The 27,490-nt window shown below is 47.3% G+C and overlaps 2 protein-coding genes across 2 annotated transcripts in view; both read right to left on the reverse strand.

The window, feature by feature from the left end:
• Nucleotides 1–1,747, reverse strand: part of CCDC134 (coiled-coil domain containing 134) — a 19,041-nt gene extending 17,294 nt beyond the window's left edge. The window contains exon 1 of the mRNA XM_012638018.1: nt 1,646–1,747. The gene's annotated coding sequence lies outside the window, so the exon portion shown is untranslated. The remainder of the gene's footprint in view (nt 1–1,645) is intronic.
• Nucleotides 1,748–3,081: 1,334 nt separating this feature from the next.
• The window catches only part of MEI1 (meiosis inhibitor 1), a 71,058-nt gene continuing 46,649 nt past the window's right edge, over nt 3,082–27,490 (reverse strand). The window contains exons 20-31 of the mRNA XM_012638009.1: nt 26,497–26,772; nt 20,810–20,975; nt 18,272–18,376; nt 15,893–16,003; nt 15,422–15,582; nt 13,002–13,083; nt 12,647–12,822; nt 6,720–6,801; nt 5,874–5,980; nt 4,814–4,945; nt 4,509–4,621; nt 3,082–3,266 (exon numbers count right to left, since the gene is read on the reverse strand). Coding sequence (XP_012493463.1) covers nt 3,221–3,266; nt 4,509–4,621; nt 4,814–4,945; nt 5,874–5,980; nt 6,720–6,801; nt 12,647–12,822; nt 13,002–13,083; nt 15,422–15,582; nt 15,893–16,003; nt 18,272–18,376; nt 20,810–20,975; nt 26,497–26,772 — 1,557 coding nt within the window. The 3' untranslated portion in view covers nt 3,082–3,220. The remainder of the gene's footprint in view (nt 3,267–4,508; nt 4,622–4,813; nt 4,946–5,873; nt 5,981–6,719; nt 6,802–12,646; nt 12,823–13,001; nt 13,084–15,421; nt 15,583–15,892; nt 16,004–18,271; nt 18,377–20,809; nt 20,976–26,496; nt 26,773–27,490) is intronic.

Raw genomic sequence — 27,490 nt, forward strand, 5'->3', positions numbered from 1 at the left:
AGATAAGAACTATCACAAAAACTGCAAAAGCCACAACCCTGCACAAAGGCCACTGCAACCTTACATAAAAAAAATGCTTCTGCAAGGACATCTGCCCAGTAACTGCCGGTCCAACCTTAGATTGGTACCACTCTTGTTATCGATCCGTGTAACTATCTCAAAATAATTATGTAATCCTCCTCACTTTTCCTTTTAAAATCTTTGTTTTCCTTTACCTCCCCAAATACGTATGTAGCTTACTATGGCACGCATATTCCCATTGCAATGTCTACTTCCCAAAAAACATTATATTCTTTTAGCAAGTCTGCCTCTCTGTTGGTTATTTAGGTTGACAGTGCCCACCATGTTCTAGGCACTGTTCTAGAGGTGGGAATACAGCAATAAATAAGACAAACAAAAATCCCTGCACTCCTGGTACTTATGTCTCTAGTAGAGACAAAAGACGATCAATAAACTTGTAAAGCAAGCACAGAAGGATGAGAGGGAGTCGGTCTGGTGTAACATTACATAAAGAGGTTAGAGGAGGCCTCACACTCAAATTGACAGCTGATCAATTTTAACAATGTGGAAACTAAAGCACAGAAAAGTGAGGTGACTGCCCAAAGTCATACAGCTATTCCCAGGCTGAACCAATAGTCTGGCTGTAAGTCCAGTGCTCTGTCTCCTTCTTTTTTTTCTTTTTTTTAAGACAGTGTCTCACTCTGTTGCCCTGGCTAGAGTGCAGTGGTCTCATCATAGCTCACTGCAACCTCAAACACCTGGGCTCAAGTGACCCTCCTGCCTCAGCCTCCCCTGCAGCTGGAACTACAGGCCTGTGCCACCACACCCAGATAATTTTTTCTATTTTTAGTAGAGACGTGGTCTCGATTTTGTTCAGGCTGGACTCAAACTCCTAAACTCAAGCGATCCTCCCCCCTCGGCCTCCCAGAGTTCTAGGATAACATGAGTGAGCCACTGTGCCCGGCCCCCAGTCTCTTTCTAAATGTGCATAGGCTACCTCAGATCAGGGATGGCCCTGATCTACTAGGACACCTGTCCCAGGAAGAGAGTTGCTCAGTTATAGACAATGACAGGACACAGAGGTCATCTGGAAAACGCTCCACTCCCCACAGATGAGACAACTGAAGCCTAGAGAAAGAGTAGTTGAGGTTCCCCCAGGACCCCCCACTTTCCACCGTCCTGCTCCAGACTCAAGGGAACCAGAACCTAGTGCAAAACTTGGGAGGCAAAGGAGAGTATCACACAGCCAGCAATGAGTGCAGTAGGGGAGAAGTGGGAAACGAAAGCTGAAAAAGCAGACTTCGGGGTGGGGGGGATCGGTCGTGTTTTCTCTACTGTTACACCCACTTTTTCAGCCTCTCAATCCCGCTCCTGCCCTGCGCGTCCCCAGAGCTCTTTCCGGCTCTGAACTTACTCTGCAGAGGTGACCTGGTGGTGGCGGGCCCCAAGCCGGCTACCCGGGGTCGCGGGCCTAGGTTGCTGCCCCGAGCCTTCGGGGCTAAGAAGGAGCAAGTCTTCTCAAGGAAAAGAGGCGTTCACGTCCACGAAACTCCTCTCCACACTCTGCAGCAAGCTGGAGACCCTGGGTCCCCGCACCTCTCTCCCCAGGAGGGACCTGCAGTCCGGCACCTCCGCCACCACCTACCTGGCCCAGCGGTGCGAGAAAGTGTGGACGGACAGGCCCTCGACGTGCAGCGCGGCTCGAGGGTCGGCCACAAGGCGAACAGCAAAGGCAGCGAACACGGGAGCGCGGGTCGAGCAGCAGCATGGGGACCGCCGAGCGCCGCCCCGCCCACATCGCGCTCCCGGCCAATGAGCGCCGGCCGCGACCGCCGGGCTCGTTACCTCACTTCCGGCCCCGCCCCACGGGGCTCCGGCGGGTGTGCCGGGAGCTGTCTACAGAGCCTCGTCCCGCCCACTCTACTCCGTGGCTAGCGCTGGTGCCGGCGCAGTGGCCCGCGACGCAGGTTGGGCTTGAGGAAGCTCAGCCTGCCGACGGGGTCTGCGTCCCACTTCACTGGCGCGTCAGCCCACTGGGGCCCTCGCTCCTGCCGGCCGACCCGGCAACCTTCCACGCGCCCTCCCCGAAACTGTGTCGTCATCCATGACCGTGTTTTTAAAACTTCAGTTGGCAAGATCAATTTAGTGAATAGTGACTAGCACTTTTTTCTTCTTTTTTATTTTTCGTTTTGAGACAGTGTCTCACTCTGTTGCCCGGGCTAGAGTGCACTGGCGTCGGCCTAGCTCACAGCAACCTCAAACTCCTGGGCTCAAGCGATCCTCCCGCCTCAGCCTCCCTCCTATAATGCCGATTATAGGCGTGAGCCACCGCGCCCGGCCACTTTTTTTCTTCTTTAAGGACCTAGCGGAGCCTGCAGTGCGGAGTTCAGGCACCCCCTGCTCGCCCCTCTGATCTACCAACTTGTAAACCAAATTCGTCGGTTCGTTAGGGTCAGGACAGCCCGAGCCGAGGAGGCGGGCGGCGTGTCCATTTCGGGCACGGGGGCCCTGCCAGGCGGGAAGGGAGCTGGAGGCCCAGGCTGGGCTGAGCTCGGAACCGAGCAGGCACAGATGTGGAGCGCAGACTGCGTGCCAGGCGCCCAGCAGAGAATAAGAACTGCTCCCCTGGGCATTTAAATGCAGGCTCTGAGGAGGGCGGTGAGGGAAAGGAACAGAGGGGACCTACTGTAGCCTGGGAGGGGCTAAGGCCGGTTTCGCTCAGCCGCAAGGGCTGAGAAGAATTTGACCTTCCTTTCCTGGGAACCATACCTCTCTCCACCTCGACGTGAGGTGAGGCAGCAGAAGTGCCTCCCAGAGCATTTGGATCACAGCAGCCCCAGCCGCGGGCCCTTTGTCTGCCCCTCCAGCCCCGAGGACGGCCTGACTGGTGTTCTCAGAGTACAACTGAGGCACCCAGCTGGTACTCCTCCAGTGCTGCCAGAACAAACGCTCCGTCCTGTCTCCCTGAGGAGGCTGTCAATCCCTTGCTGAAACAATCCGTTATCCAACTGGCTGAGAAACCAGCGCGAGGGAGACAAGATGAATCCAGAGTGAAATGTTTTTGGAGAGCCCACACTAGCATGTGAGTGTACATTTTATTTCCTGATTGCATTTCAACAATGGAGAGTAAATGGCTCCAGATCAATAGCTTCAATTGTCATCCATTTCCCAACTTTGTCTCCAGGTCTCAGTTCATTTCTGGGCCTTCAAGTTCTGAGGGTCAGTCTCTGATGTGGGACAGGGATACAGCCACCCCTCCCAGGCAGCTGGCAGCAAAATATGAGAGGAGAACAGCAGAGAGGAGGGGCCAACCTTGGGGGAATCACACTTCCAGAGCCCCGAAAAGGCAAGAATGATCAGACAAGCTCAGAAGTGTTCCTAAGAATAGTGGGATGAATTCTAAATTGGGACCTGAACAACTGGGCTAGGTAGTTGCTATACAATGGGGAACTGTCCCATAGAAAGGGCAAGGAGGAGAGCCAGGGAGGCTGCCCCTGTGGGTGGGGAGGAAGTACCCTATCCCACACGCAGGCCTCTTGACCTCAGTGACTCTGGAGCACCACAACAGTCCCCAAGGGAGCCTCTGAACACTGCTACAGCCTCACACACACCCCGTGTTGAGCTGAGGAACACTTGTGCCAACTGGGCTTGGGCAACTTTCTACAAAGCTCTTGGGGAAGGACTAGCTCCTTCCTGAGTTTGGTGATGTGGCTTTGTAGACAGGCAAATCTGGGGTCAAATCCTGATGCTATCACTAGCTGGGTGATCCTGGGCATTCCATTTAACCTCTCTGGTCTAAATTTCCTTATCTAGGAAAGAAAGTAGGAATAATAATAAAAAACACTAATATAGCACTCACACCTAGTCAGGTGCTGTTCTCAGCACTTTACACATATTAATTTATTAAGTCCTTGCAACAACCCTTGGAGTTAGGTACAAGTTGAGTATCCCTTATCCAAAATGCTTGGGTCCAGAAGTGTTTCAGATTTCAGATTTTGCAATATTTGCATATACATAATGAGATATATTGGGGCTAGGACCCAAGTCTAGACATGAAATTCATTTGTTTCATATATACCTTATAGATATAGCCTGAAGGTAATTTTATACAATATTTTTAAAAAATTTGTGCATGAAACAAAGTTTTGACTGTGACCCATCACATGAGGTCAGGTGTGGAATTTCCGCTTGTCATATCAGTGCTCAAAAAGTCAAATTTTGGAGCCTTTTGGAGCAGGGATGCTCAACCTGTGCTACAACTATTTTAACAGTCCTAACTACTATGAGGCTTAAATACAATGCATGTAATTTGCCTGGCCCTCTGTAGGAACTTAATAAACAGAACAAGTCATTATTGTTGCTAACACTGTTAATTCTTCTTTCTGACCCCTGCTTACTTTAGAGGGCTATAGACAGTGCACCTCTCTGTCCTAAAGCATGATGCCACAGCCTTCCATGACCTGGGTGACCTTGCCCAGGCCAAGGCTCCCATATGCAAGAAAGGATACAGCATGTCCTGGAGGGGTGGCTGGCCCAAGGAGACGCTAGGGGAAAGGCCCTCCACGGAGGCCTGCAGGGTCTGGGCCATGCTGTGGTCAGCCAGGAGGCCCATGCTCTGGACCTGAGGGGAGAAGAAGCAGGGAAGGCAGGCCTTCTCAGTGCCTCCTCCACACGGGCCCTCTCTACCTGCCTCCCACCCCCTGCACTCCCAACCTCCCATTGGCTGCTGTAGCCAGAGCTCCCACCCTTCACAGAGAAGATGGTCTTGAGGGTCTATCCTCACAGTGGTGCATGGCATCCCCTTCTCACCCACCTGTAGGAAGAAGCTGCGCAGAGCCTGGAGTGTGGTGTTTGAGAGGGTAGACAGGTCAGTCAAAGACACACCTTGCAGAACATGACCGACCTCCTCATGAGAGAGGATGCTGCTGCTCTGGTACCGTACAAACTGGCCCAGGAAGAGAAGCCCCAAACACCCAGTAATTTGGCATCTCCTTCATTTGTAGACATCTGTCGTGCCCCTACTATGCTCAGCACTGCTCTGGGGACACTGTTCTAAAGCCCACAGAACCCTACCTTCAAGGAGCTCAGAGTTGGTATGAAAGGTGGGTTTGTATCATAGAGAAGTGGGCTAACAAGGGAAACTGTGAGACCCTGAGAGAATTGGCTCTACTGACCCCTTTGGCCTTGTATCCCCCTCCCCGAGCCTTGCACTGCACACTCATGGCCAAAATGAATTGTGTGGTTCCCCTAACACACCACCATGTACCCTTGTACCTGCTGTTCTCACCACACTACCTGGAATACCTTTCCTCCTCTCTGCCTATTAATCCTTCAAGCCTCAGCTAAAATATTACCTTCACTGCTGAGGAGCAATTACTCTTTTCCGTGATCCCCCACCAACCACTGGTTTATTTGTTGATCCACTTCACTGCCATTCATAGGCTCACTGCTTATTCAATGGGCACTTACTGTGTGCCAAGCAGTTCGCATCTCCTCTACTCTAGTGCTCCTAACATCACATTTTAACTATTAATTTACTTGCCTATCTCCTTCTTTAGACTGAGGGACCCTAAAGGCAGAGCATTTGGTTTATTGACATCCTCAGGACCTAGCAGATCTGGCATGTAGTGGGTAGGCCTTGGTCAACACTTCATAAGAGAAATAAGAGAAAAGGTGTCAGGGTCTCCTAAGGAGAGCATATGTGGGCATTTAGAGGAATCCTCTGAGCAGGCCTCTTGTAGGATGAAGACCCACTCAGCCCCTCTGCCTTCTTTCAGGATTAGGGTTACCTAAAGTAAGGTGTCCCTGGCCTCTTCAGCACCACCCAGCTCATGACATTGTTCAGAGCACAAGATTATCCTTTCTGCACTTACCAGGGTCATAAGCCTCAAGATCTCGGGTCTAAGGAAGGAATTCTCTCCAGCGTCCAAGAGGCTAATGAGCAAAAACCGATTCCAGGGCTGGGAGGCCACGTGGAGTGCTGCAGGAAATGCCAGTCACCCTGGGTTGTTAATGCTGCTTTTCCAAAGGCCTTGGAACATTGCTAAAGAGGACCTTCTCCTATTGGCTCAAAAAGGGGCTGCTGAACTGGGGACAGTGCTTTGAACAAGCTGACCCCAGAAGGTTTCTTTCTTCCCTGGGATTCTATCCACTATGCCAACTTGCTCAGTGAAACTATATACCCCCCAGCCTGAGCAAGAGCGAGACCCCGTCTCTACTAAAAATAGAAGGAAATTATTTGGACAATTAAAAATCTATATAGAAAAAATTAGCCGGGCATGGTGGCACATGTCTGTAGTCCCAGCTACTCAGGAGGCTGAGGCAGTAGGATTGCTCGAGCCCAGGAGTTTGAGGTTGCTGTGAGCTAGGATGACGCCACGGCACTCTACTCCAGGCAACAGAGTGAGACTCTGTCTCAAAAAAAAAAAAAAAAAAAAAACTATATACCCCATGATTGTGGGAGGCAGGCAGTAGGAAGGGCTCTGCCACTTAAGAGCATTGTGACCCTGGTTGGGCATGTCTTTTGACCTCTCTGAACCTCAGTGCCCTCATCTGTATAATGGACATGCCAGTACTCTTGCAATATTGTTAAAAGAATTAAACGAAATGAATATGCATCACATAACAGGAAGGAAGGAGGGTGGCCTGGGGAAGGAGAGTGGCAGGGGCTGGCTTCAACCTCCCCCATGGGAACGTCAGAGAATGGGGAGAGTTTCTACCGATGTCTGGGCTCCGGGCATGTAGGTAGTCAAGCAAGGCCTCCAGGCAGCCAACACAGGCATGGGACAATAGAGGGTCCTTCTGCAGAAAAAACAGAAATTCAGGTCAGGTTTTGCCAACAATGGGTTTTGGTGCCAATCAAGAAAAGACATTTGGTTTTCAGAGTTATCTGGATTTTAGAAGTTCAGATTTGGGATTGTAGCCCTGTAGATAATCAAGAAATGTTTGTTGGCTTCATCTCTCACCCACATACAAAGCACAGTGCTTATACTGGGTGGTTTACCTACATTCAAGAGAGTGTTTTGTTTCATCAAAGGAGATGGACCCTGGGCCTCACTAAATATTCACAGATTACAGACCCTAGAAGAGTTTCACAGTTTATCTAAGCCAGTGGGCTTCAACCTTTTTTTTTTTTTTTTCTGTTTTAGAGGCACAGTCTCACTCTATCACCTAGGCTGGAGTACAATGGCACAGTTATAGCTCACTATAGCCTCCCATCTCCTGGGCCCAAGCAATTCTCCTGCCTCAGCCTCTGAAGTAGCTGGGACGAGAGGCACATGCCACCACACCTGGCCAATTTTTAAATTTGTTGTTGAGATGGGGTCTCGCTATGTTCCCCAGGCTGGTCTTGAACTCCTAGCCTCAAGCGATCCTCCCACCTCAGCCTCCCAATTCGCTAGGATTATAGGTGTGAGCCACTGTACTTGGGCCCATTTCAACCTTCTTTTTAAAAGCAGCAGAACCTTTCATTAATCAAAATTTTATGCTCTAATAAGCATATGAAAAGATTTCATTAGCATTAGTCATCAGGGAAATGCAAGTTAAAACTACTGTGAGATACCACTACACATCTACCAATAGATAAAATTAAAAAGACTGACAATACCAAGTCTTGGTGAGAATATGGAGGAACTGGAACTCTCATATGTTGCTGGTAGGTACATAAAATGGTACAGCCACTTTGGAAAACAATTTGATGGTTTCTTATAAAGTTAAACATACACTTCCCATATATAGTACGTAGAATTTTAAGATGGCCAATGGCCTTTGCACCCAGATGTTACTCCTGTGATTCTGTTACATTATGTGGAAAAGGGAGATTGTTTGGATGGGCCCAGTGTAATCACAGAAGAAGAACCAGAGATATTCAAAGTGTGAGAAGGACTCAATGAGCCATTGCTGGTTTGGAGCTGAAGGGGCCATGTGAAAAAGAACTGGGGCAACCTTAAAGAGCTTAAAGAGACCCCTGGGGAAGAATCTGCTTCCCCCAGATAAGATGCAGCCTGTCTAACATCTCGATTTCAGCCGTGTGGGACCCTAAATGGAGAACCTGGTGGATCTCACCCAAACTTCTGACCTACATAACTGTGAGATAATAAATGCATGCTGTTGTAAGTCACTAGATTTGTAGTAACTGATTACACAGCAATAGAAAACTAATACATCATCTGACCCAGCAAGCCTACTCCTAGGTATTTACCCCAAAGAAATGAAAACCTATATCCACACAAAGACTTGTACTTCAGTATTAAGAGCAACTTTAATCTTAAAAAAAGAACAACTTTATTCATAATAGCCCCCAAATCTGGAAATCCCAAATGTATATAAATAGGCGAATGGATAAACAAATTGTGGCATAGCCACATAATGGAATGCCATTTGGCAATAAAAAGAAATGAATTACTGATACAATAAGAATGAATTGCAAAAGCATTAAGTGAAAGAAGCTAGACACATAAGACCAAATATTGTATAATTTATATGAAATTCTAGCAGATCAGTGTTTGCCAAGGGTCAGGGATGGGGGAGAGGGAATTGACAGCAAAGAAGCACAAGGGAACTTTCTGAGGTGATAGAAATGTTTCGTATCGTGATTGTGGTAGTGTTAATAAAACTATATATATTTGTCAAAATCATCTAATTGTATAGTTAAAATTGATGAATTTTATTGTATGTAACTTATAGCTCAATAAAACTTATTTTTAAAAATGTAAAAACAAACTACCAAAAATCTATGCTTGCCTCATGTTATTCTTTGGAAGGCAGTGTAGCTGGTTAAGGGTATGGGGCAGACGTGGGTCTGAATCCTTGCTTAGTTATTTACCCTCTGACTCTGGGCAACTTACTGAACCTTGCTGAGTGGGGATAAAAAGATTACCCAGGCTATGGAGAGGGTCAGACGAGATGGATAGTTAAATATTCTATCCAGAGTATTTAACAGTGCTTGGCAGAAAGTAAACAAAAATGGTGAATATCCTAGTAAAATGCATAAAAAGAGAAACACTCTCCCCTCTTTAGCAACCCCCAAAACTCCCCAACAGAACTCCTAAGGCCTTCAAGGCATAGGGTTTGAAATGGTTGAGGTAATCCACCCACTTCATTTTACAGTTGAGAAAACTAAGACCCAGAGACAAAATACTTAACCTGAGGATACCTGAGTGGCAGGACTAGAACCTTATACTGAAGTCTCCTGATTCCTGGTCCAATGCCCTTTCTCTGTCTCTAATCTAAAATGAATTCTTAACCAGTGGGCACTTCCAGCCTCTTCCCAGGTACCCAAGACCAAACAGCCAGGGGCCCTCTATGCTACAGCTTCCCCACCTGGTGAGGAACTGTGGGTCTACTGCCACTCTCTGGCCCTGTCTCCATATTACCCCATATACCAGCAAGGGGCCCCTGGATGGTGGGTGAGGAGCTGGGGCCACTGGGTCTCAGGTAACAGTGGCTCCAGGAAGGTCACAAGATGCACACTGAAAGAACACGTATTTTGTAGCCAAAAAGTCTGCGGTTTGAATCCTGACCTAAAAGCGTGTGACCTTAGGCACATTACTTAACATTTCTGGCACTCTGTTTCCTTGTCTATAAAACTGAGATGATAATTTCTACCTTAAGAGGAGAACATAATAACATGAATAAATAACATGTTAAGTGCTTTGCACAGGGTAAGCACTCAGAAGGTTTTGTTTTCTCTTTCCTTCCTCCCCACCTTCTCTCACAGAACCTTAACCTGACATCAACACCTACTCTTGTAAGAATGATCCTGAGATCAAAGCCTCAAGTCTGTAAAACTAAATAGCTGCCTGATTTCCAATCTCATAACAACACATTCCACTCCCATCCCAATTAGAAAGCCAAGTCTGAGCACAAAGGATGTCTGTTTCTTCCCTGTTCAGGCCCACCCTTTCCCTTCCCCAAGGGTCCCCACAGATGTAGCACCTGGGCTCGAATCGGAGAAGTAAGTCTGAAAGAGCACCAAGACCATCTGTCCCTGGTGAGCAAATTATGGAAAGCAAAACCAACCAGCCCAGGGAGCCTCATTCTGAACCTCCAGGTGCAGGGCCAGATGAAGACACGTGACCATGCTGAGCAAGCTAATCCACTGTACTTCAAACCTGAGGCTTATCAACACCTGTTTAATGCATACTCACAGGTGTGGCTGAGCACTGGGGTGAGGGGACAGAGGAAGCAGCTGGAAGTACCCATCTCCCCTCACTCAGCACACTCCACTGGACCAGTCCAAAACCCTGCAATCCCACCCTTTCCACAGACAGGCCACCTGCTGTCACTCCAGAGCATGCCCCTGGACTCAGTTTCCATAGGTATCCCTCTCCAGAGTGACACCTACCTCTCCCCCATCAACTCCTCCCCATGGATGGAAGAGTGACTAGTCCAATTGATGACTTTGTGAGAAGAAACACTCAGCTCAGCCCCTATAGCAGACTCTCACCTGAATCCACTTGCCTGCAGAGAGGACCGTTTGGGTCTGCTCTTGGACAAAGAGTAGGCTCACCAGGACACATAGGTTCTGTGGGGTCAAGAGGTGGGGCAAGGAGTCCTGGGGTTGTCCATCTCTGCCTGTGACTGGGTGAATACATTTCCTTCTGGGGTGAGGTTATTGGAAGGCCACTGTGGCCATATATAACAGCCATTTCTCCCATCAGCCTTACCAATAAAATGGAAGTTTAGACCTTTGTCGGGTTCCTGTGTCTACTATCCAAATAGTTTCAAACTGGGAGGTGATGGGTATGGAACAGGAGCACTCCTCATTGACCCTCTAATCACAACCAGGGGTCTCACCTTCTGCCCCAAAGTTTATCCAGTATTTCCTTCTAACCAAACATGATTCCTGGAGTTCTAGTCAGTACAACATTTATTTTCATCATATCCTTAGGGCACCAAAATGATGCTCAAAGGAAATGCTCGTTGGAGTACTTCGGATTTCAGACTTTGAGATTAGGAATGCTCAATTGGTAATAGGTCGTTTTGGCATTAGTTGTAAATATTTGTATTTCCTACAATCTGTGAGTGCCTAAATGGCTGGAATCATGTCATATTCATATCTGTGTCCTCATTCATTCATTCAACAAACATTTCTGGATGCCAATTTTTTGCCAAACTCTACACTGAGTATTGTGTAAAAGGGAATCATTCCCCTCTTCCCTGTGTTCTGAATGTTATTAATCAAACAGGAACTTCAGCTCTTTCAGAAACATTAGAGGAAAAGCATTTCTCTCACTGGCCCTCCTCGCCCAAGAGGGTTTTACCTAAGAAGCAAGACACTAACTTAACATCTACTGTGCCACCAGGGCAGGATTAAGGTATTAAAGGTCATGCTCCTATGAACTTAAACTCTTAAGATCTTGGCCAGCTGGCTAAGTATCCACAGTGCAAACACAAATTTTCCCACCTGTGGGCCCCTTGGTCTGGCTGGGGGAAGAAGGGTTGTTAAAAAGCACATTTTGGATAGATATGATAAATAAAGTATATTAAATTTTTATTGGTAGAATCTAGGTGGTGGGTGCATGAGTGTTCACTATAAAATTCTTTCATCTTTTCTGTATGTTTGAAAATTTACAGACAAAAGAAAAGCCCATTCTGACCCTAAGTCCCAGCTATATTCTATTATGGTGTTTATCAGCAATAAAGCTGATGTTTTGGTTCTCCTGTTATTTCTGAATTCTTAACTAGTTTAGAACCCATAAGGGGAAGGAGACACAAAGATTAACCAGACTCAGTCCCTGTGCTTGAGCCTTTAGGATCTCACAGTCTGATTGGGAAGAGTGATATGAAAATGGAAACTTAAAACAGAGAGAGCTAAGTGCTATGATATGATAGATGTTTGATCGCTAAAGAGCACAGAGCCTTGTGCATAGATATGCCACAGGACAAGACTTGACAACCACCAACCTAACATAGGAGCCACTCCTGGGGCATTCTCCTGAGGTCCCTGACACCCTTTGTAGGCCCTAACACTGAGCTGAGACTTAGTATGTAATGGCTAAACAGTGATCTCCAAGAGTCTTCTATGCTGTAAAACACAAACCCCTCTGGGATTCACATGTTTTTGCTTACCGCAGATCCATCTCTTCTTCTGGTAACAATTTTCCTTTGGGCAGCCATCCCTCCCTTGGGTTCAGCCCATGTGGATTATGGAGAGCTGACAATATGCTCCAGCCTCCAAGAGAAGGCACTGACCCAGGCCAAGCCAATCAGACCATCCCATGCCCAAGCCATGGTGCTGGCATATTTCCCAAGCCAAGCTAATGAGACACAATTCTGTGAACTACTGGGAAAGAGAAATATTCTTTTTGTTGGGAGGATATAAGCTAGGAGCTACTGTTGGTCATCCTACCATCCCATGAAAATAAAGCTGACAGTGAGAAATACAAAGCCAAGAGATGGAAACGGAGTCTAACGACATTGTCTGAGCCTCTGGGATCTCCCTGTGTCTGAAGCCAGTATTAACTCCTGGACTTCTCAGTTATGAGCCAATTTAAGTTTTGTTTGTGTCACCGTAACTTTAAAAGTCTCGACCAATCCACCTTCTAGGCCCTAGTGGGATATAAAGCTCTTGACAGGCAGCCACCCCTTCCTGCTGTTATCCTGGGAGAAGCAGGCCTCACTGCTTCTTGGGCAAGGGCCTTACCTGCACCAGGAGGTTCTGCAGCCCAATAACCAGGGACAGTACTTGTGATGTTCCCAGTGGAGCTAAGACAGTGTCCTCAGGGGCTGGCAGTGGCTGGGCTCCTGAAGGAACCAGGGCCACCAGGGCAGAGGAAAAGCTCTGTTGCAGGGCTGTCCGCAGGAAGCATAAGATGGCAGCTGAAAGCAAGAGACTCATTACACCCAGCTCCTGCCTCCTTCTCAACCTCCCACCCCACTCTGTCATAGGAAGGGGAAGTGATGATGATGAGCTAATTGTAGAGTGACCATAGGCTGACCTGGGTGATCCTATCTCAGAACCTATGGAAAAGCTTTTCTTCTCCTGCTGGAGCCCATACCTGAGAGCAATGCAGTCTTTTTCTTTGGAAAGCTAAGGGCCTTCAAAACTTGGTCCAATTCCACAGACAGTGTCTGGTGAACCTGGCAGGGGCAGTGGGAAAACAGATAACATTCTGTGAGCTTGGACAGAAAATAATCTGCCACCATATCTCTTCTACCACCTCTTGCCACATACCTGCTGCATCAAGAGGGGACACTGGAGGCCACACAGAGTCCTCTGAGCCTCACCAATCCTGGCTTCAGGAGCATGAACAGGAGAGTCAAGTCCATTCCTGGAGAACTCTTCTCCAAAATATCCCCTGTTCTCAATGGCCTCCTCTACCAGAGAGCCTTCCTTGGCCTCATCTGAGGTTCAGTCTCTGGCTCTGCCCACCATCCACCTAACTCAGAAGATCTGGAGTCAGGCTGAATCAAAATCCTGGCTCTGGTCTAACGCCATGGCACTCACTCTAGCCAGAGCAACAGAGTGAGACTCTGTCTCAAAAAAAAAAAAAATCCTGGCTCTGCCACTTGCCAGCTGTGTGGCCTTGGGCAAGTGACCGCAACTCTCTCAGCATGCCTCACTTCCTTCATCTATGAAATGGAGACAATGCCACCTGCTCTCACTCCCTCCGGAGCTATATTAAGAAACAGTTAAGCATCAGCATTGGTGAACATGCACCTTAATGTCAAGCAATGTCCAAACTGAGGGGCTATTTGGAGTGGCAGGTTCAAAGCTATGAGTCTATTCTGCTGTCCTCAACTGGAACACGAGCTTCCTGGGAGCAGGAACTACTTCTACTCTACTTGGCTCTGTCAGAGTATGGCACAAAGAAGTTCCTTAAAAATCCCTGTTGGCTGTGAAAGTAGCAGGTTCTTGGCAAAAGAACCAACTTGTAAAAAGGTATAGAGGTACCATGCTAATGTAAGATGTTAGTTAACAAAGAGGAAACTGTGCAGGGGTTATATGGGAACTCTTTACACTACCTGCACGATTTTTCTGTAAATCTAAAATTGTCCTAAAAATAGTCTACTAATAATAAATAAATAAAAAGAAAAACAAATTTAAAAAAGGTATGAAGATGTGAAGGAGCACAGCTAATTGGGAGAAGAGCAAACACGCAGCCAGAGGACAGGGAAGGAGCGTGGCAATGGCAGAAAGCAAGGCTGCAGAGGACCAGGCCAAGAGGAGGACAAAAAGGCTACCAAAGGAGTCTGGGAAGAGAAGTGAGGACAGACCGTGCAGGATAGGACACGCAGAGGAAGGAAGAGGCTGGCAGCCAGAGGATGGTAAATAGGCCACGTCAGTGGGGAGGATGAGTGAGCAGGTCTGAGTCGGGCAGTGGAGTAGCTAGGAGTAGGTAACTGGCGAGGCGTGAGCTGAGGGCCAGGGCAGAGCCAAGGACAGGGTGCAGATTTTCTCTTAGGCAGATGACTGCAGAGAGATGGATGGGCCCAACAGCCTCACACAGAAAAGCAGGGAAGGTACCTGTCCCAAATCAACCACGGGCAATAATCTGCTGGAACTGTCACAGCACAGATTTGCTGCCATTTGTTGCCACCCTAGAGGCCAAAGTTTAAAATTAACTTCACTTCTATACAAATGAGCTGTATGCCATCACTAGACTGGCACAGTACTGGGCATGGTGCAAGGACACTGTGGGGGATAGGACATGGTTTCATGGGGGATAGAAAATTGTCTTCCATGAAAATGGTCCCCGATGCCGAAAAAGTTGGGGACCGCTGCTGTTGAGTAGAGGGCTATGGAACTGTAATGACAAGATCCTAAAAGAAGGAGGGGCTGAGAGGAAAGGCGGTGCTCTGTGGATATGTCCACTGCTTTCCTGTTCCCTGCATTACTTTCTCGAACAGTAGCAATACAGTTAACCATGTGTGGCACTATACAGCTTGCCACATAGCACTTCAAGGTCATAGGCTTGCTTCTGCCTCCCTGTCCAGTCTGACCTGCTCCATTCCCTGGCCACATTCTAGCCACACAGAGCACCTCATCACTCTCCAAACATACATATCATGTCTGAAATTTGTGCAGCTTCCTGCCTTTGCTTATATTGTTCTTTCTACCTGGAATGCCTTTCCCTAATATCTTTGCTGGGTATACAATCTTACCTTTCAAAGCTTTGCTTAAAGACTACAAGTTCCCTAAGGGTAGGGCACATGCCATATTCATTTTTTATTCCTTTGTGCCAAGAATACAGCCTGGCATGTAGGTAATCCATGTATGTTAAATAGATTAATTTAAACCAACGTGACAACAATCCTGGGATGTCCCCATGGTGTAAGTAAGGAACCTGAAGCTCAGAGGGCTAAATACCTTGCCAAGGTCACATAGCCACAGAGCTGGGACCAGAACTCAGGATCTTCAACACTCCTTTGAGGGCCACCCCATGCCCCAAAGCCCCCACAGGAGTCAGAGACTAACCTGCAAACCGCCGTTGTGCTGCTGGGCAGAGAAGGAGGCAGTGAGCAGCCAGGCGGAGCAGAGGAGTGCGGTCCTGGGAGAATCTGCCTCTGCCAAGGTAAGTGCCAGCACCTTCTCCAGAAGCTGTATCAGGGCTGTGCTGCTCAGGAGCACTGCAGCAGCTGCAGGGGGTAGGGCAGGGCAGGGGCCACATGAGTTACAAAGGAGCTCCAGCTCAGTGCCACCATGGAGCTTAGCACCCCATGTGGGCTGCACGTACACAAAAACAAACAAAAGGATCAGCTTGAGGCTCTAAGGGTCCCAACTTCATTACAGAACCACAGGTTATAAGAATCAGAAAGCACCTTATGACCACTAGCCACATGCACACCCCTATTTATTTTTTTAAGATGGAAAAATTGAGGGTAGAGAGGGCCACAGACACTGCCCAGCACTCCTCCTCTTCACTGTCCTGGCCCTGGGCCCCTGCACCTCTTTTCTGACTGCTGGGTGTGGTCTGATGAAGGCTCCAATACAGGAAGTTGAAGGAGGGCTGCAGGATGTCCATGTCAGTGGGGCTGCACTTCCCACACAGTGTGCTCACTGCAAGACAGGAGAGTCCCCAGGCAGCTGATTGCACAGCACGCCATGACTTTAAAGCATACCAGCACTCGCACTTCGCACAGATGGTGGCTAATTTCAGGCGTCAGTCTTGGGGAGCAAGCACAAACTAAGTGTCCCTGGCATTACAGCCAATGGAAAGAAACACAGTGACAAGCCTGAAGGCATGTTCACACCCTCCATCTGGACAAACATCAGCTAAGCAGCCAACAGCTGCACATTAGCCAGAACAGATTGCAGGAATTGAGGTGATCAAAGGCATCCTTTAACAGTGCGAATGCCATCACAGACTTCAGCCTGCAAGGCTCTGCAGAGGTCATCTAGGCCAACCTGCCACCCTTAGCAAGAGTTTTAGTTATTCCTTGAGACAATCCAGCCTCTGAATTCTTCCCAGGCACTTGCCAACTTCCCAGGGGAACTCTATAACAATCAGATCAGATCAAAGTGCAGTTCCCTGCACTTGCCATATCCTGTCTCTCACATCATCTTGTTTGGCTAACCCCTCAACTCCTCCTCAGCAATCAAGATTCAGCTCAAAGTTCACTTCCCCCTTGAAGCCCTCCTTAACCTCTGAAGGCAAGATTAGATGCCAGTTCTGCCTCCCCCATCCCTCCGAAGAGCAGTACTACACTGTAGAGTAGACACAGTAGACATCTATGGAACATCTGCACTCCCCATCCCTCCTGAGAGCAGTACTACACTGTAGAGTAGACACAGTAGACATCTATGGAACATCTGCACTCCCCATCCCTCCTGAGAGCAGTACTACACCGTAGAGCAGAGGTCCCCAACCTATGATGAGTTGTATAATCATTTCATTATATATTACAATGTAATAATAATAGAAATAACGTGCACAATAAATGTAATGCACTTGAATCATCCTGAAACCACCCCCCTCGCCCCCAGGCCATGGAAAAATTGTCTTCCATGAAAATGGTCCCCGATGCCAAAAAAGTTGGGGACCGCTGCTGTCGAGTAGAGAGCTAAGGAACATCTGTGCTCCCCATCCCTCCGAAGAGCAGTACTACACTGTAGAGCAGATAGCTACAGAACACATCCCTCTCCTCCTGGGAACTGCCACTCCCTGTCTTCCTCCCCTCTCTAGCATGAAACCTACCTAAGTGTCCATCCCCTTTGTGGCAGGCACATCACACTCTGATTCCTAACAGGTTTGTGGTCCACCGGACAAGCATGTCTCTCCCCACTGGCACCTCCGCCCATAAAACACAGTCCTCTTTTCTCAGTGCTCACAAATAGGAATACTGGAGGATTATACGTAAATGTCTATTACGTTTCACGTGTAGGTTTCAGCCTGTTATTCCTCCCTGTCAGAAGCCTGCGTGAAGGCTGACTGTGTCACACACAGATCTCCCTTCCAGCTTAGTGTCAGCCTTGATCTGACGGAGAGATCAGTGATGACTAGCACCAGGCCAAGGCAGGGTTTGCTGTCTGTCCCCAGTGGCCCTTTTTGAGCCTGACACTGATCTTCTCATGAGGAAGACTGAGCTCCAGGCGGGGAGAGCACCCCATCCTCCCCTGTGGCCCGGGGACCTGAGAGCCCACAGACACTGAAGACGTGTCATTTTTCCTATTCATTTTAACCTTCCCTCAGCAAATCTTCCTGAGGGTGCTGCCTATGAAGAGATGACAACATTCATAAGCCATGAAAAATCTCAATGAGGTTTGGGATGTGGGGAGAAAAGATACCTAGAAAACTGTGAACTGGATCATCAGATCTGAGTCAATTGTGGGATGAGCTGGAGAGTTGTCCTTGTGCCAGGAAAAAGGAATCTACACAGATAGTACCTGTTGAAGGCCTACTGTGAGCCAAGCACTGTGTGGCATTCTCCATCTGCTAGGTAAGTATTACTTATCTCAACCCTAGGTCAGGGAAGTGCTATTATTTTACCTATGTAGAGCCTAACGCTCATAGGTGATTGCCCAATGTCACACAGCTAATGACTAAGCTGAGATTCAAACCCAGGCCTTCCTGACTCTAGAGCCTGAGCCTATCATGCACTGATTGTATTTTTTTTTTTTTTTTTTGTCTCCCAAACACTACCAGGGGACAAGCAGAGGAAGCCCTGACAGGTCCCTTAGCAAGAAGCCCCCAGGGACAGACTGACCTACTAGCTTCTTTCAAAGGGATGAAAGAAGAGAAGTAAAAAAACATCAGCACTACTGAGTGAGCACCCACTGCACACCTAGCTTTGGGCTCTTGGGCACTGTCCCCAGTGGCTAAGTCACCTTGGTGAAGGAGCTTCATGGCCATGCTGTCCAGTTCTTGCTCTGGCTCATTCCTCAGCTGCACTAGGGAGAGGAGGCCCAGCAGCAGTGGCAGGTTCCTTGAGGCTGTGAAGACCGAGGAGGGCTGGTCAGGGAACCTGACGCTCAGATCACCCAAAGGTCAGACATCCTGCCTAGACATCCCTTAATAGAGGGCACCTGAGTTCTCTATTTCCAAAGGGGTCAGGTGTTTATTTGGGATTTACCCCTACTTCCTTCTTCATTGGGAATGGGGTAATTGACATACTGAGTGTCAGATACGGATTGGTACCAGGAATTCATTTTTTCACTTATCCCACTAAAAAATATATGAAGCAAGGATTGTTATTCCTATTTTGCACTTAAGAAATTGAAGCTGAGAGAGGCTGAGTGACTTCTCCAAGGTCCCACAGCCAGCATGTTGTAGGATGCTATGGTCTGAATGTTTGTGTTCCTCCAAAAGTCATATGTTGAAATCTTAACCCCCAATATGATGGTATTACGAAGTGGGGCCTTTGGAAGGGGATTAGGTCATGGGGGCCCTCATGAATGGGATTAATGCCCTTAAAAAAGAGACTCCAGGCCGGACGCAGTGGCTCACGCCTGTAATCCTAGCTCCCTGGGAGGCCGAGGCGGGCGGATTGTTTGAGCTCAGGAGTTCGAAGCCAGCCTGAGCAAGAGCGAGACCCCGTCTCTACTAAAAATTAGAAAGAAATTAATCGGCCAACTAAAAATATATAGAAAAAATTAGCCGGGCATGGTGGCGCATGCCTGTAGTCCCAGCTACTCGGGAGGCTGAGGCAGGAGGATCGCTTGAGCCCAGGAGTTTTTTTTTTTGTTTTTTTTTTTTTGAGACAAGAGTCTCATTGTGTTGCCCTGGCTACAGTGAGTGCCGTGGCGTCAGCCTAGCTCACAGCAACCTCACACTCCTGGGCTCAAGCGATCCTCCTGCCTCAGCCTCCCGAGTAGCTGGGACTACAGGCATGCGCCACCATGCCCGGCTAATTTTTTCTATATATTTTTAGTTGGCCGATTAATTTCTTTCTAATTTTTAGTAGAGACGGGGTCTCGCTCTTGCTCAGGCTGGCTTCGAACTCCTGAGCTCAAACAATCCGCCTGCCTCGGCCTCCCAGGGAGCTAGGATTACAGGCGTGAGCCACCGCGCCTGGCCAAGCCCAGGAGTGTGAGGTTGCTGTGAGCTAGGATGACGCCACGGCACTCTAGCCCGGGCAACACAGTGAGACTCTGTCTCAAAAAAAAAAGAGACTCCAGAGAGCTCCCTCCTTTGCCCTTTCTGCCATGTGAGAACACAGTAAGAAGATAGCCGTCTACGAACCAGGAAGTGGGCTTTCACCAAACACTGAATCTGCCAGCACCTTGATTTTGTATTTCCTAGCCCCAAGAACTGTCAGAAGTAAACTTCTATTGTTTATAAGTCACCAAGTCTATGGTTTTCTGTTATAACAGCCCACACAGAATAAAACATAAGGCCAGAGCTTAAACCCAAATCTGAATCCAATGCTATGGCCTCCCCATTATGTGTTTCCACTAAATCTTATGGTTCTTAAACAGTATTATCAGTTAAACATGTCTTGTCCTTCCCTGCAGAGAAAGAACTCATCTCCTTTAGACACGCTTAAATCTACTTCTTAACCCCTTCAGTCCTCAGTCCCCTCAGGGCCCAGGATGACAGTGTTACAAAAGCCAGGTAATCTCTCTGTCACTTAGCACGCATCATGTACCAAAGACTGCTAGGTACACTGACCCTCACAACCATCCTGTAGCATAGGTCCACTCTGTTAAGTCCATCCCAAACAGGAGGGAACAGAGACTCGAAGAGATTACATGAGTTAATCTCTTAACCTTCTCGGTCCCCTTTAGTCCTATCAGGATTGGACCAAGTGAGCCACAGATCTCCTCCCACTTTCTCTTGATTGCTTAGAAATTTATTAATAATTTAAAAATTCAGCCTCCACTAAAAATAGGAAAAACAAACCCATCCCAACTTTCAGTCTCTTCATACCATACCAAACATCAAGCTTCTCTGACCCACGGAGTCCATTCCAGATTTGGAAACTATTCTCCTGGCTCTCCCTGGGAGCTTTCAACACATCACAGATCCGCCTCCCTCCCCGGCCCCTGCTGGCTGCTGCCACCTCCCAGACTCCCATTTTCTTCTTCCCACTGGGGCCTGTCATTCTGTGACAAATGACTCTGAGCACGTGCCGCATAGGGTGGGGACATGCACACATATATCGAACACACCCACTCACATTAAACACACTCAACACCACACACACACACACACACACACACACACACCCCAAACCAAACATGTTGTGCACCCACTCGCCAGTGAGAGAAAAGGGGAGAGATTTCGCTTGATGCCACAATGGCCTGACTTTTCTTTGGCAGAGAAAACCCCAATTCTTTCTCCTGGAGCAGACCTCACCACGGCAGAGATGTCCACTCTTCACTGGCCTTCATGCCAAAATGTGCCCACAGCACCTGCAGACTGACCTCCTGAGGGGGAGGCCCCATGTTCCACCAGCAGATGCTGCAGGATCAGCAGGAAGTGGCCTCGGATGAGACCACCCACTTGGACATCTTCGTTCCTCCTCAGGAAGATCCTCAGGGTGATCAATACCTTGCGAGCTGTGTCCACTGGGCTGGAATAGATGAGGTCCTGAACAGGAAAGAAGAAAGCCAGAGCTCAGAGGGCATCACATGTAGGGACAGGTGACAGTGAATAGAGGGGCAGGGAAAGGGCCCAGAATGATGGTGTTACAAAAGCAGGGTAATCTCTCTCATTTAGCACCCATCATGTACCAAAGGCTCTGCTAGGTACACTGACCCCTTACAACCATCCTGTAGCATAGGTCCATTCTGTTAAGTCCATCCCAAACAGGAGGACACAGAGACTCAAAGAGATTATATGACTTGCCAAAGGTTACATAAGCCAGGAGGTGGTACAGACAGAATTGAACACAGGTCCCCTACCTCCAAGCCCAAAGCTCTTCCTACTTTCCAGGATGCCTCCCTCTTGCAAATGAAAGTATTAGGGTCAAGAGGTTGTTTTCAGGACAGGGAACCTGAGTGTACATTAAGGGAGAAGAGAAGGAGAGAGGGAGGGAGATGTCACAGAGCAAGGAGAGGATGGACTAGGACAGATTCAGGGCACAGGAAGGGAAGCGAGGACCAGGTCAGGCCCTTTCTCTGCCATGGCATCTGGCTATTTCTGTCCCAAGCTGTAAAGGCTATGGGTTTGGAAGATAGGGAAGAAGAGTGTTTTTTATTTTGTTTTAGAGTTATTTTATGAGGGTATGTTAAAGGCAAAACCAGTCATGAACTGCACCAGAGTCTATCTCACTGATAGCTTCTGGCACCTACCAGCTCAAATAAGCCAATTCTTTTGGAAAAGCTAATGTGCTGGGCCAGTTAGGACTGGGTGCTATGAATCCAAGGTCACACACAGCCTCCCTCTCTGGGGAAGACATCTCCTGACACTCACAAAGACATGGCAACAGGGCACTTTGCCAGACAGATCCAGATGTGCTGATCACGGGACAGACAGAGAGGGGCACAGAGGCATCTGGGCTCTTCACAGACCTCCACAGTTGCTGGAGAAACAACTATAATAACAATAACAGGCCAGGTGCATGGCTTGTGCCTGTAATCCTGGCACTTTGGGAAGCTGAGGCAGGAGGATTGCTTGAGGCCAGGAGTTCAAGACCAGCCTGGCAATAGTGAGATTCTATCTCTACAAACAATTTTTAAAAAATTAGCTGGGCATGGTGGTGTGTGCCTGTAGTCCCAGCTACTCGGGAGGCTGAGGCAGGAGGATCATTTGAGCCCAAGAAATGAGGCTGCAGTGAACTATGATGACCCCGCTGCACTCCAGCCCAGGAAACAGAGCGAGACCCTGTCTTAAAAAAAACAACAACAAAAACCATTCAGTTAGGGCCTAGTAATGTGAGATACTATGCTGTGTTTATACAGTAGTTATGTATTTATTTATAACATTATTTATATCTTCATGATAACTCTGCCAGGTAGGTGTCGCTTCAATTTTTCAAATGAGAAATCTGGGGCAGATTAATCAGTCTGCCTATCAAGAAAGTATGGAGTTGTAAATTCTACTATGCTGTGAGTTAATGAAGGGGAGGGATGAGGCCTGCCTCATCTTTGTTACCTTGTAGGGACTCAGAAAGCATCTCTGGAAAGGAAGGACCGCAGAATGCAGGGCTACAGAGAATCTAGATCATTTTGTTCAACTCTTTTACTTTACAGAGTAAGAAGCTAAAGCCCAGAGAGGAGGTACGATTTGCCCAAGGTCATGAAGCCCAAGGCCAAACCAGTTTCCTGGTCCCTTTCCTTCACTAACACATCACTGCCCCACTGCCACAGTGCTGGTCTCTCAGAAATCTAGGTTAATGGGCCAGGCATGGTGGCTCATGCCTGTAATCCTAGCAATTGGGGAGGCCAAGGCAGGAGAATCACTTGAGGCCAGGAGTCTGAGACTAGCCTGAGCAACACAGCAAGACCCCATCTCTACAAAAAAAAAAAAAAACCAGAAAAATTAGCTGGTGTGGTGGCACACACCTGTATTCCCAGCTACTTAGGAGGCTGAGGCGAGAGAATTGCTTGAGCCCAGGAGTTTGAGGTTGCAATGAGCTGTGATGATGCCACTACACTCTAGCCTAGGCAAGAGAGCAAGACCCTGTCTCAAAAACAAAAACAAACAAACAAAGAATTCTAGGTTAATGAATTTTAAAGGTCTGAAAGGTAAGGGCTAGTCAGCTTTTGGTGGCCATGGTGATTGCTGGGGGAAGGTGTGCACCCTACCATGTAGGTCAGTGAAAAGGCTCTGGGCAGAACTGTGGCCCACTCTGTAGTCTCTGCCCAGAGCTGTCCAGAACTGTCTGGGAATGGACTGACCAGGATGACTTGGCCAAGCAGGGAACAAACAGAGCTTTTGTGACATTGCTGTTTTTCACATCTAAACAACCTACATGAAAGACCACCCATTGATAAGAGTGGCAATTAACAGCTTTGTTTTCAGCTGTTAATTACCCATATCAAAAAGAGAAATTGGTACCAACACATATTTTTAGACTCTTTTCCCCTCCTGTGGCTAGATGCTAGGGAGAAATGCACGAATTATATATTTGAACAGACAATAAAGTTGTTCCTTGTGTTCTTTTTTACCACTGATGTCTCTAGGATCTAATTTAGTGAAACACTTATTAACTCTGGGTTCAGTCATGGCCATGACCTTTATTAGCCATATGACCTTGGGTAATTCAATCATCCTCTCTGAGATGAACTTCTTTATCTAGTTCAGAGTAGGAGTCAATGATTAGTGAATGACAGCCTACTGTGTGCAGCGTACCAAGAGTGTTCCTACATACTATCTCATCTTCCCTCATGTTAGCTCCATTTTACAGGTGAGGAAACTGAAGTTCAGAGAAGCCTTTACCTCCCTAGGCCTCTAGGCAGCATCCAGTCCTGAAGGCGGCTCCTTCCTGTTAAGCTCTAGGCCAGGTGAAGCACAAAACTCCTCTCTACCCAGCCCCACTTGCTCTAGAAAGGAGACATGAAGAGGATGGTGCACATTCAAGGACAAGGTCTGGGTCACTAGGATAAAGGGTAAGGCACCCACTCTATCCTCTCCGGGACTTGGACTCTCCAAGGATTTGGTCTACTGAGATTCACTTTCTCATTGGTTTCCTTCTTTTAAGTACTTAGGTTCTTTAAGATAGTGGCCTAGTACAGCCGTCAGCTAGGGAGAGACCTTCACCCTAGGAAGACTCAGACTGAGCAAGGGAACTTGGGAGAGGAGATAATGAGCTCATTTTAAACAGAAATGTAAAATAGATAGTTGGCTTCATGAGCTCAGCAGAGAGGTCAGGGGTGGTGGCAGAGATTTGAGTCATCAACATATGGGCAGGAGGCAACCAAAGCCATGAGTATGAATGAAATAACCTACAGAAAATAGACTGATTGAAAAGACAGTGGCTCATGCCTGTAATCCTAGCACTTTGGGAGACTAAGGAGGGAGGATCGCTTGAGGTCAGAGTATGATGACGCCACTGTACTCTAGCCTGGGCAACATAGTGAAACCCTGTCTCAAAAAAAAAAAAGAAAGAAAGAAAAGAAAAAGAAAAAATAAGATATAGTTATATACCACATAATGTTTTGGTTAATGATAGACTGTATATGTGACAGTACTCCCATAAGATTATAATACTACTTTTCTTTTCTTTTTTTTTTTTTTTGCAGACAGGGTCTCACTCTGTATCCCAGACTAGAGTGCAGTGGCTATTCACAGGCATGATCATAGCTCACTGCAGCCTTGAACTCCTGGCTTCAAGTGATCCTCCCACCTCAGCCTCCCCCACAGCTGGGACTATAGGCACACACCACCACAACTGACTCTATAATACCACATATTTTTACCGAACCTTTTCTATGTTTAGATATATTTAGATACACAAATACTTACCATTGTGTTACATTTGCCTACAATATTCGATACAGTAACACACTGTACAAGTTTGTAGCCGGGGAGCACTAGACCATATCATCTAGCCTAGGTCTGTAGGAGGTTATACCATCTAGGTGTGTCTAAGTACCCTCTATGATACATTCACATAATGACAAAGTCACCTAATGACTCATTTCTCACAATGTATCCCCATCATTAAGTGATGCATGACTGTACTATCATTAGTATCTCTTTCAGAGGATCTGAATTCTTTTTTTTTTGAGAGAGCGATTTAGATCCGTCCAGATTCCTAATTCAATAGGTCAGAAATATTTATAAGTTCCTACTCTATGTGAAGAACTGACCCTGAATACTTCATCTGGCAAAGCAAACCTAATATCTTGAACTCCTGAGTTCAAGCAATCCTCCCGTCTCGGCCTCCCAGAGTGCTAGGAGTACAGGCATGAGCCACCAAGCCCAGCCAACAAACCTAATATCTTAGTTCTGTCCACCGCTACACTCCTTGGCATCCCATCTTGCCTCCTTTTCCTGTGCACGAATATTTTATTTTTAACACATTCCTTCTTCTTCTTTCTTCTTCTTCCAAGGAAGAATTTGAGCTAAAGCATGAACACAGCCCCCATCAAGACAACATATGTGTGATCTCAAAAGACAACAGATCTCAGATGGGAGGCGAAGAGTGGGGATCATGTACGTGCATGTGTTTGTGTGAGTGTGTGTGTGTGCTAGCATGTGTGAATGTGGGCAGATATGGATACCAAAGGACATGTGACATACAACATGCAGGTGTCACTCCAATAAAGTCAGAAAATCATGTTTGTTTATGACAAGAGCATCAAAGGATCCTCACTCTTCCCTAATGGGCTGTGTCGTCCTCCTTGGCCTGGGAGGGCTGAGTGGCATTGAAGGCAGTGATTCTAAAGCAAGTGTCTCCAGCTGGTGTGTTGCAATCAATTTAGGACCTGCTAGCAATAATCTCTGACTAAATACAGAGTGTCCAATGTGCAAATAATTTTCTTTTAAAAAATACATGAATTATAGCAGTTACTTCTATGATAATGTCACTCTCACTAATTTGTTTTTCAACGTGATTTCCTGAGTGGAAGGGAAAAAAGGTGGAGTTAAAGCCAGGATGTCAGAAATTTCAGACAATAGGCAATTTACCTCACCTAATTGATGTAAATTAGTAAATTGATAGGAATTATAGTAATGTCTTACTTCATGAAAAAGTATTGAGGTTTCTGACAATTCTAGGTATGCCTGAGGAAGTGTGTTGCACGCATAATATTCCCATGTGAGTCACGGCAGAAAAAAGGCAGAGTCCCTCTGCAATCAGACATCTCCATCTACATGCCCCAGGAGTCTCCTTTGACATTAAACTCTGTTAGCAGAATCTGCTTGAGAGAGGACAGGGAAGTGAGAATGAATAGTGACTGAGATCCACATTTTATGGTTACATTGTCTGGGGGGAAGAGAGGCACATATGTCTCAGTGGGTAGCCCTCCATCAGACTTAGGAAAGGGTACAGCTAGAAACTAGGCACCCACAAGCAGAAAAAACCTCCCACTCACATGGCGACAGTGATAAGTGCAGAGGCAGGCAGAAGCAGCTGAGCCTGCCTCCTGACCTCAGTACACCAGCTCCCAGAGAGAGAAGGCCCACCATCTCCGAATGCAGAAGTGAACGAGTGGGCACCTACTAGCAAAATGAGCAGGATACTGGGGCTGCTTCTGAGCATCTGGAACAGGGCTGCTAAACTGGTCGGAAGCGTGGGCTGCTCAGCAGAGGGGGCATCATCCAGTTCCTCATAGCTGCAGTCTTCCCAGGAGAACCAAAGTTCCAGGACATGGTGTCCAAACCTACTCATTAGCTCTGGATATGACAGGAAGAACCTGAGCAGGAGTGGGTGGTGGGTATAGACTAGGCGCAGGTCCGGGATGCCCTCTAGGAATTTTCTGATTGCACTGACCACAGCCTGGAGGCAAAAGAAAGAAAGGAGATAAATATACCTTGCAGAGGACCCAAGAAAACCCTACATAGCGAAGTCATGACTGGGAAAGAGGTACTGGCATCTCAGTATTCCAAGACGGCTTCACCGACTCATCCTAAGGCACTCTAGTGAGAAGACCCCACTGTGCTTACCTTGTAACAGTAGCTCTCAACTGGGGCTGATTTTTCTCCCCATGTGACATTTAGTAAAGTCTGGAGACATTTTGATTATCTTGACTGGGGTATGCTACTGGCATCTAGTGGGGAGAGAGCAGGGATGCTGCTAAATATCCTACAATGCAGAGGAAAGCTTCCCACAGAAAATTATCCAGTGCAAAATGTTAATAGTGCTGAGGTTGAGAACCCCAGCTCTATGATGATACTTTCCACAGTGGCTTGTGATTGTCAGTGTGCACGTCTACCTTCCACATAGACTGAAAGCTGCTTGCAGGTAGGGACTGTGGCAGATTAATCTGTGCACCTAGCACAGGGCCTGGCACAGAAGGGGTGAAGGAGAGGTGTGCTCGATCATCTATTAACCCTCAAAAACCATCCTCTTCCCATTGCACATATAACAATGTTCAAATTCCTTAGTATGTTATTCTAAGAGTTTTACAGTGTTGTCTCATTCATTTAGGTCTGTGATCCATTTTGAGTTCATTTTTATGTATGATATGAGGTAAGAGTCCAACTTCATTCTTTTA

The sequence above is a fragment of the Propithecus coquereli genome, unplaced genomic scaffold (assembly GCF_000956105.1).
Source record: "Propithecus coquereli isolate 6110/MARCELLA unplaced genomic scaffold, Pcoq_1.0 Scaffold126, whole genome shotgun sequence".
NCBI classification, from domain to species: domain Eukaryota; kingdom Metazoa; phylum Chordata; class Mammalia; order Primates; family Indriidae; genus Propithecus; species Propithecus coquereli.